Raw genomic sequence first — 10,518 nt, 5'->3', positions numbered from 1 at the left:
CCCCGTTCGCGATATGATTCCAGTTTTAATTAAAGCATTAAAGCATGGTGTTCTTGCTGGGTTAGAATGCAATAATGAGAGAATGTGCTATGATACCCCCGTCAAAATTAAAACCCTCCTACACCACAGTAGAGCCAGAAAAAACGCAGAACTTTCTCCAGAGAGATCGGAGCAACCAAATCTGCTGTAATTGGGCTTAAGCTGATGTTACAGAAACTGAAACCATAGAAGCAGAAATCAATGAGTCTGTCCAATTTTAATCCATCTTTTTAAACATGCATGTAAATTGGGTAGTGGAGGAAAAAAAAAAAAAAACAGCAAAAAAAAAGTTGAAAGAATAATCAGTTCTCTAAAACACTTACACTAATTGCTCGTCTGTTGAGCATATTTTACACCGGGGAGAAAATAACAACAACTAATGCCATGCTTTTCATTTATTAAATGTTGTCAGATCTCCTACTGCTTTGAAGCCCTTATTGATTTAACACACAAAGCAGGAGAGTACAGGAACCAACCTGCTACTAACTACTAGCTGTCACGTGTACATTGTTGTTACTACATCGCTGAAATGAACGTATTTAAGTTCTGACAAGCTGGCTAAACAAAGAACAGCATGAAGGCTGGTATGGTTGAACTCAAAACGCCTAAAAAGTTAACAAAACGACAACTGGAAGGCCCGAAAAAGGGGGAAATTTTCTTAAATAAATGACTGGTGTTAAGCCGAAAACGTCACGAGGGTTTGTGAACGCCTGCTGCATTTATTTTAGGATTCCCTTCACAGTGGCCAGAGAACGCACAGCCATGAAAGGAGTGAGCCGCGGGAGGCCGGCAGTGGGGTAATATTGCAGGACCGCGTCACGTAGCGTTTTCGTGAGCTATCGCCCCACAAATGATCGGGATTGGAGATTCAAAGTGAAGCGAGGATGTTTCCTCTGAAACGTGAGCCCAGACTCCGGTCCAGATTTAATTTTACACTGACGGGCAAGCAGATGTCTTCCAGTTTAACATCCTCGGGAAGAACAGATAATAGGAAAGGAAACAAGTGAAAGCTTCTCAAGAAAATAATTCAGAGTGCTCTTGAATGCTTCACAATACGTTGTCGGTGACTTTTACTAGCCTGGTCCTTGACGTACTCGTTTGAGAAATTAATTACGCATTTCCAAAGAAACGTCGCGCAAAAGAGCACCAGTCGCTTCCCATAAACTGGATAAAGTTCGTTTTATACCAATTACATATAGAAGAATCACCGGAATTTAATGGTCATTATTTCCATTCAGTGGTGTGGATGAAGGCCTCCTCAGATGGCCAGATCAATTTCTGCAAAACGATATTGTGAATAATGCGGTAGCAGAACTGCGGTAGCAGAATTGCGGCGTCTCACTTTTTAACAGCTTATTATTACAGCATCAATTGAAAAATATTCACGGTATTGCACGCAGCAGAGGGTGATGTTAATGCGATGCTTTCATTCAGGAAAACAAAACAGCGGATTTATTTATTTATTTATTTATTCAGTTGATAAATAAATAAAGCTCTAATTTTGTTGTGATTTTTGACATCTCTGTGTAAAATCTGCCGGTATGACTGTCCTTTTACATCGCACATGTAGGCGAACAAACACGGGTCGTGTTTTGATCTGCTTAAGACCTATTTTATTTGTGCCATACACGACAACTCCTGGGACTCCAGGACAAGATTAATAATGTGAAAAGGGATTAGAACCAGCCCCAGAGCTGGAGCAGATGTCTTCAGAAAAAAAAAAAAAACACGCACAGAATAGGAACCATATTTCAAGCGTATTTACATTTAACCCGGAATGAAAGGCCAATTGTCAGAGTCCAACTGTGCTCTCAGGCAAAAAAAAAGCCTTTTCTTTCATTTGGATGATTGCCAGTAGGCATAACCTGTTCAGCTGACAGATATCAGCAAGGCCTTCTCTGTGGCGTACAGGGTCTAGCCTGGGTGTGTCCCCGAAACGGGAAGGGGGGGGGGGGGGGGGGGGGGGGGGGGGGGGGGGGGGGGGGGGGGGGGGTGATGCATTTAAATCACCTTGCAGTGCAGGTTTTCCATCACCTCGCAGAGACGCTGGCCAAAAAAAAAACGGGTCCAGCGTTAGCGCTACGTGCTAACGCTCGCGCTCTCTAATGGCGGTGTCCTTACATCATCCAGGTATTGGGCAAACACCTGGCACCGTGTTTTTTTTTTCTTTTTTTTTGTCGCTTATGGAAATTTTGCGGCGAGGGACGTGCATTTGGATCCACTGAACCGTGCTTGTCTGACTGCCACATTAACTTGGCCGACAAATAATCTAATTTATCAGGGTTATGCGAGGCTTTGGGCCTGGGGAGGAGAGCTGGAGCTGGCTGGCTGGCTGAGGGAAACAGGGACACGGGGGAGAAGGACCAGACGGGGTTCTGCGGCTCTGCTCCTCTGGCAGGTGCAGAACTACAGGTAACTTACCTGTTTGTTACACTCAGGGTCCATGCAGTGCTAATGCTGTCTGTACTGGTAAGCTAACTTACCTGATTGTTACACTCAGGGTCCATGGAGTGATAAAGCTCTCTATACTAGTAAGCTCACTTACCTGATAGTTACACTCAGGGTCTATGCAGTGATAAAGCTCTCTATACTAGTAAGCTCACTTACCTGATAGTTACACTCAGGGTCTATGCAGTGATAAAGCTCTCTATACTAGTAAGCTCACTTACCTGATAGTTACACTCAGGGTCCATGCAGTGATAACGCTCTCTGTACTGGTACGCTAACGTACCCGATAGCTAACGTACCTGATAGTTACACTCAGGGTCCATGCAGTGATAATGCTCTCTGTACTGGTACGCTAACGTACCCGATAGCTAACGTACCTGATAGTTACACTCAGGGTGCATGCAGTGATAATGCTCTCTGTACTGGTACGCTAACGTACCCGATAGCTAACGTACCTGACAGTTACACTCAGGGTGCATGCAGTGATAATGCTCTCTGTACTGGTACGCTAACGTACCCGATAGCTAACGTACCTGATAGTTACACTCAGGGTCCATGCAGTGATAATGCTCTCTGTACTGGTACGCTAACGTACTCGATAGCTAACGTACCTGATAGTTACACTCAGGGTCCATGCAGTGATAACGCTCTCTGTACTGGTACGCTAACGTACCCGATAGCTAACGTACCTGATAGTTACACTCAGGGTCCATGCAGTGATAATGCTCTCTGTACCGGTACGCTAACGTACCCGATAGCTAACGTACCTGATAGTTACACTCAGGGTCCATGCAGTCATAATGCTCTCTGTACTGGTACGCTAACGTACCCGATAGCTAACGTACCTGATAGTTACACTCAGGGTCCATGCAGTGATAATGCTCTCTGTATTGGTAGGCGCAATGCACGTGTCCACAGTGCTGGCTCCCCGAAAACCTGAAACCGAAAGCAGAGGTTAAAGCTCAGTTCACGGCCGAGGTCCCCTTCGGCTACCGCCACGCCGTCCCGTCAAAACCTCCGCCAGTCGCCCCAAAGGGAAGGCGCCCTCGGCTAGAGGTCAGAGGTCACAAGGGGCCTTGGGAAGCATTCAGCCTGATCAGCTAAATTTCGGGCTGAGTTAAGACCGCTGCAGTCAAGGATTCAGGCATGGGAATTCCCCCCTGCCAAAGAGTCAAAGTCAACAAGATAATTATTCAACAAAAGAATTCATTGATTTAAACTATTCTATTGACTCTTCTCTGAATACATTGTCAGTGGCAAGTTAAAGCAAGAATTCAGAAGAAGGCCCTTTAACTTTAGCTTTGTTTTTCTCTTTACAATCACTTTCTAAAGCTGAGACAATATACTATCAAGTGGCTCTTCGTACGTCTGTAAATAAGCCTGCTTCGTGTATGGCACTCGTGCCTGACGCACATGAAATGAACTGCTTTCACTGAAATTACCAGTGTGCCAGTAGGTCAAATGACTGAATTGTAAGCACTATGACTCAGACTGCATTTCATCCCGTCCATACCTGTAATCCCAGACACAGAGGTTATGCAACACACCCACCACACACAGGCCACATCTCCAGTCTCCAGTCACATCCATTTCGATGAAATTAGTTCAATTTATTTCAAAAGCAGTTGGCAGACTCTTATTAAAACTGTGACCCCCAAATGAAATTCATTAAATTTGCCCACGGCTTTCAAACCCGTGTAAAATCGGTGTTTGGTTCTCCGGGTTAACAGTGCCACTTTAATCAGAGAGAGAGAGAGAGGGAGGGGTTAGGGGGGTAACGGAGAAGGGTTCGAGCCTGTCTCGTCGCCCCGAGTTCTCCCCCCCCCCCCCCCCTCCGTTTCCACGGCCGACGGTGCCAGGCTCCTGTCGATTGGCGACAGTGGCAAGCGCCGCATTTCCTGAGTGTTTACAGGCTGATTATAACCCTGACGATGATGACTGTTAAAAACCTCCAATTACATCCAAAAACACACAAATAAACATTTGCACTGCTGCTGCCAAGAGCGCCATCTGCTAAAGTACTGAAGGGAGGCGGCGGGGGGGTGGGGGGGGTGGAGGGGTTTGAAAAAAGCTAAGTAATAGATTTTTTTCTCCCCCCCCCCCCCCCGCAGCATGGATTATCCCAGGGCTGCTTCTACAGATCACTTTGCCGAGTTCATTAAGCTAATTGAACGGCAAATCCACTACCTTTTAAAAGTTGGTGGTCATGTCGCTGGTGCGTTTGCGGGTGGGAGGGGATGGGGGGGGGGGTGTGGTTTACACATGGGGTTTGTGGGGGATTTGGGGATTTGTGCCACAGCAGCTCCACCATACAACCCCCCTCCAACCCCCACCCGACCCCCCACCTCCCAGCATCCTTTGCCCCTCCACGTCTGGCCTCTTTAGGCCCCCCATCCCCCCCCCCCCCCCCCCCCCCGCCCCTCGGGGAGCGCGTCCCACCCTTGCCGCCCCACGTCCAGCTGCACCCCCGCTCCTCTGGACAGTTCCCCCCACCCCCCCACCCCACCCCTGGCCGCGTCGGGGGGCTAATGGGCTCGCCGCTACTCCGTGGCAGATTAAATATTAATACGGCGGCGATGCGGAGATTGCCGTGCGTCTCCCGTTACAATGGAGACGCGCTGATCAAAGTGGCAGGCAATGGCGGGCGCATGAAAGCGTTTAAGAGGGGAAGCCGGCGACTAAACAGTACCAGGGAAGCTCTTTAAACATCAAGCCGCCGCGCAGAGAGAAGATGAAGAACTTTATTCCGTTTTCGCGGAGGGACGGGGGGGGGGCGGCGGTGAAGGCAGGGGGAGGGGGGGAATGTGGGTGTAGACAAGTTTACAAAGATGGTTTTTAGCACCAGAGTGCACTCATTAGCGTCGAAACTAGCGATGAACCTCCCCTAACCACCCCCCCCCCCACCCCCATCGCCCCCTCCCTCTCTCCTCCTCCCTCCTCCTCCCTCCTCCCCAGACCCCCAGATGCACCAGGCCACATTTGCCCTTTTTATGAGTTCTCTCTCTCTCTCTCTTTTTTTTTCACCCCCCCCCCCCACTCCTCTCCCCTTTCTCTCTCTTTTTTTTTCACAACACGGAAATTGAAACTGTATCTGGGCTTATCTTCTGCCTTCTCGCGCATCAACTGCCGAGATGTTTAGACAAATTTTATGCATTATGCAGCGCAAATATCAAAACAGTTCTTGGCACTGCCACCAGAAGCCTCATTAAAAATTCCTTAATTAAATCTTCTTGCAAAATGTAATCAGTCCAAGGAGGGTTTTTTTGTGTGTGTGCACGAGGAAACGTGCACGTCTGTTAGTGCCAGAGCTCTGATTTGTGGCCTTCATGTTGTGGCTTGGAAAAGTAATCATTAACAGCACAGCCACTTTGGCTTTTGAAATTGTGTGTTGTTTTTTTTTTTCCTTTCTTCTTTTTAAAATGAATAAATAAACAAATAAACAAACCATAATCACCTTCTGATGCCGTTCGAAATGAATAGCGAGTGCGATATTGAAGCCCATTGAGTGACGCTGAGGCACACGGTGCCTGAAGTAAGACCCCAGACAATGCTTTGAATGTTTGTAAGAGGCTCTCGGTGTGAGATCCTCTGGCATCTAGTCCTGCGCGCGTCAGCGTTGACTGCGAAGAACAGAAACGGAGTCCAGGACCGCGGTTCTTTAACTCTCGATTTGAGAAAAGGGCGCATTCCCCCCCCCCCCCCCCCCCCCGTCCTGGGCGTGCGTGGGCCGAACTGATGGTGCCGCGTCGCGAAAAACTCCGCAGATCTTCGCGCATCGCACCTTCGTCTTCGGAGCGCCCGCCGAACCGGTGCAGGTATTGCTCAGCGTTAGAAAATAGGCACACGAGTGGGCAGCGATTGACTGTGATTGGTCGACGCGCATTTTCACAATTACTCCCCAGCCTCGCCTCTTCTCTTTCCGATTTCCATCTTCGCGGGGCTACAAACTCAGTCGCTAACTAGTAATTTATAGGCCACGTGCAAAAAAAAAAACTAAAAAAAAAAAACTTCTATCCAAATCCTGGATCTCAACTTTTGCCACTGCCTAACATATTGCTTCAATTAAAAAGAGGTTATTTAAAAAAAAAAAAAAAAAAACTTTTTTTCCCGAAACCCCTTTTGCGCGATCCAGACAATTTGCATACCTGGCGATATATTTCTGGTACAGGTTGACGTCCTCGGTGACGGGTTTCTCGGGCGGGAGTCCGTTCCTAATGCAGCGCACAAAAGAGAGAGGATTAATGGGAACGATCCCCGTCGTTAATAAAAACAAAACTGACACCATATTTACTTACAAGCAATTTCAAACTTCGGGCTATCAATATGCATTTCTGAGGTGTAACAGCGTTTTCATGCGGAAATGAATCAGGGGGGAAACGCCGGCGCACGTTGATGCATGGCCTCCCAACAATAAAGAGAAAAATGCGGCATAAATCATTCATGCGCTTTTTTTTTTTTCAGGAGAGTGCACATATGCAAAATTAGGTAAGTAATGTGGACGGTCAAAAGCCTGGAGAAACGCCGCCATTTATTTATTTATTACTGTTTTTTTTTTTTTTTTTTTTTAAGTGAGCGCCGTTTCCCCAGAGGGACCGCCCCCCCCCCCCCCCCTACACCCGTCCCCCGTCGCCCCCCCCTCCCGCCGGTACAAAGAGGAGTGGTCACCCTGTCGCTGAGGAGAGGCCTGAGGCGCATTAGGCTCGCCCGGGACGCCACGCCCGTTTTGGAACGGAGGAGGGCGGCCCTCGCACCCGGAGCACACGGCGTTCCGCAGCACGGCAGCGAGACCCCGCCGCGGAGAGGCGGAGGGCGCCCCCTGGAGCTCAATGCGAGCTGAGCGGAGCAAGGGAGGGAGGGAGGGAGGAAGGGAGGCGGAACGGGAGGTTAACCCGGCTCTCAAACGAGGCTGTTGTTGCTATGGCAACGCGCCCCGCCCGCTCTCCCGAGGGGCCGCCCTGGTACATCGGCGCCCCCCCCAATCCCCCCCCCCCCCCCCGAGCACGGCGTGCCCAGCGGTCCGCAAACGGCTCGCGAGCGGCGCGGGGGCGGGGCCGAGGCCGAGACGCGACACGACGGGCCTTAGCGAGCGACAAGGTCAATTACCCCGCCCGTAAAACTCCACCGCCGCCGCCGCCGCCGCCACCGCCAAGCGACCCGGCGCGAGAGGCGCTCCTCCCCAAACTCCCCTCGCTCCCCGTTAAAGTGCATCCAGGAGGCAGTTTCAGCCCCTGCGGCTCTCCAGGAGTTCAGTCACGGCTCAGAAGCAATTAAAGACGGACGGAATTGTTACACCTCAGCTAAAAAAGGAGGAAGTCAGTCACTGCGCCCCGCCCCGCCGCCGCCGCCGCCGCCGTGTTCTAAATCAGCCCTTCTTTCGCGGGGCACGGCGGGTGAACATCGCATCATGGCGGCTTCGCCCCGCTTATCATGGCAGAGCATCTATTGGCTCCGAACACTATTTCACATCGCGTTCACTTCGCCGTTCGCCAGGTAACGATTACTTAGTGACTCTCGGGGACGCGACTGGAGCGTTTATATGTACTGTGGATAACTGCGCGAGCCGGGGCGGGGGGGGGGGGCGGGGGCGGGGGGGGGGGGGGGGTCTGCTGTGGTATTATTTTGCGCTTAAATAAGAGTTAAATGGACGTAAGGACATTAAAGGATCCGGTCAGCAGTGGAAAATAGTACAGAGTGAAGAGGATGTGACCGACCCATGTGCAATTCGAGGCCATTTTAGGTGTATGAATCAACATAATATGTACTGTTTATAATAAATATTAATAAACAAAATAAAGGCAAATTATATATTTAGTATTTCATTTTTGAATGCCAATAAAATTCGATATACCAGCCCTTTTGTTTTTTGATTGGTCAATGGAAAGTATCGAGTCACTTGTCAAACGCTATCCAAGGGTAGATTCCAACTCTCCTGCCAAGTCTCTTTTCATTCAAATACAAATATTAGAAGCCTACAGAAGCTTCCGGTAAATTGGCTCGGAGGCTGAAATGCCGATTTGAATTTCTGAGAAACCACGGAAAAGAGGAGCGATAGTTTCTATTTGCAATTAAAAGAGGCAACTCTCTGGGCAAGTAAAAAAAAATTTGGAATACCAGACTGCAATCTCTGCCAAGTATGCTGTTGAGATATATTAAGCATTTTTCCTCAAAACCAGATGAACAAGAAGCCACATGCAGATTTGGCTTTGAATACCCAAATATACATACAGTATATTATACCCTAAAAACTACACATACGGTAGAGGCTGAGTTGAAAAACGAACAGCTATTTCAGCCGGTAAGCCATTCAGCATCTTTACACGGAAGACGCCACCGTGTCACACTGGGCCTTACTTCACAGAGGACACGGTTCCCGTGGTGATGGAGTCGGTCTTGGAGAAGCTGGACTTCATGTAGTCGGAGGCGCTGAAGCCCAGGGGCCCCGCCTGGTCCCCCGGGACGCCGGGCGGTCCGGCGGCGGCGGCGGCGGCGGCGGCGGAGGCGGAGGCGGAGGCGGAGCCGGCGGAGGTGGCGAGGGCCGCGGGCGTTCCCGAATTCCCCGGCGGCGGGGCGGACAGGATGTTGGGCACCAGGCCCGGCTCCGCCTTCCCCGGCATCAGCTTCTGGATGTTGCGCACGTCGTACTTGGACGGGCGGCCCACCTTGCCGGTCTTGAAGGCGATGGCGCCCCCCATGTCCGGGCTGCCTTCGCCAGGCTTGAACAGGTGCAGGAACTTGACGTTCTCCAGGTCGTACTTGGACGGCCGCTTGTAGGCCCCGCCGTTCTGCTGCCGCAGGCTCTCCCCCATCTTCAGCTTCTGGATGAAGAAGTCGTACTTGGAGGTGCGGGAGGCCAGGCTCTGCATCTGCGAGGGGCTGGCGCCGGCGGCGGCGGCGGCGGCGGCGGAGTTGGGGGGCGGCGGCGGCCCGCTCAGGGGGCCCCCCCCTTGCTTGTGGTCCCCGGGGCCCGGGTACATGTGGGCCTCGTTGCCGGGGAGGCAGCCGGCCGCCTGCATCAGGGCGCCCTGCTTCTCGGCGGCCATCTTGGGGGTGAGGTCGTCGGGCTTGGCGGCGAGGGCGGGCCAGGGCAGCGTCTCGCCCGCCTTCAGCTTGCGGATGTACTCCTCGTACTTGGAGAAGCGGGCGCGCCGGCTGGCCTCCTCGCTGCTCAGCGACGAGCCGTCTGAGGTAGCAGCTTTCAGCTTCTCGAAGCTGATCTTCTTGGCCAGCTCGTCCCGCACCTGCTGGTCGTCGTACCCGAACATGCCCAGGAACTCGTTCATGGTGCTGGCGGCGTAGTCCCGCAGCACTGAGGCCTCACCTGAGACACAGACAGACAGACAGACAGACGGACGGATGGACGGACACAGACACGGGAGAGGGGACACGCGTCAGTGAGAACAGAGCCGAGAAAGACACAGGAACTCTACTTTCTCTCTCCTCTCAGAAATGAAAGCACCCACATTGTGGCAAGATTTCTACACATGATAAAACACACATTTTCCCAACTTCCCCCCCCTCCCTTTTTTTTTTTGCCTGAATCCTTTTCAGTGTCAAGAAAATTAACCTCCATTGTCATTTCCAAAGTAAATTGCCTGAAGATCTACAGATATGCAAAATGTTCAAAGGCCTCAATTCTATTGCTCCACTCACATTAAAAGGAAGGCAAAAAAGGTATTTAACACTGAAGGAAGAAAGGGAGTTCATCTATGTCATCAGAATCAATGTCACTAAAATGGTCTTGTAAATGCCTTCTCAGTACATTAAACACAAGTTTCATAGATACACTGCCTGATGTTACTCACGAAGTCAGCCATCTTGTTGATATTGAGCCACGTCTTTATTTAGTAGTTAGGCAGTCAATTAAGAATGTGTTTTTGGGGGATTTCCACACAATATGAAAAATCGGAAAAAAGTGACAATTATGATCCAATCAAAAACCCCAGCTGTTTCTTTACCAACAGCCCCCCCCCACACACGCACACACACACACACGCGCCTTGGCTCTTTTTGGACACGTTTTCTGCCTCAGCG

The 10,518-nt window shown here is 50.6% G+C and overlaps 1 protein-coding gene across 1 annotated transcript in view; it reads right to left on the bottom strand.

Annotated features, from left to right (window-relative positions):
* Positions 1 to 10,518, bottom strand: part of casz1 (castor zinc finger 1) — a 57,987-nt gene that overhangs the window by 21,307 nt on the left and 26,162 nt on the right. Inside the window, exons 3-5 of the mRNA XM_035382198.1 lie at positions 8,839 to 9,805; positions 6,633 to 6,698; positions 3,333 to 3,423 (exon numbers count right to left, since the gene is read on the bottom strand). Coding sequence (XP_035238089.1) covers positions 3,333 to 3,423; positions 6,633 to 6,698; positions 8,839 to 9,805 — 1,124 coding nt within the window. The remainder of the gene's footprint in view (positions 1 to 3,332; positions 3,424 to 6,632; positions 6,699 to 8,838; positions 9,806 to 10,518) is intronic.

This window comes from Anguilla anguilla, chromosome 11, assembly GCF_013347855.1.
Source record: "Anguilla anguilla isolate fAngAng1 chromosome 11, fAngAng1.pri, whole genome shotgun sequence".
Lineage (NCBI taxonomy): Eukaryota > Metazoa > Chordata > Actinopteri > Anguilliformes > Anguillidae > Anguilla > Anguilla anguilla.
Note: the sequence above shows the minus strand (reverse complement) of the source record. Positions and strands in the feature narration are given on the sequence as shown.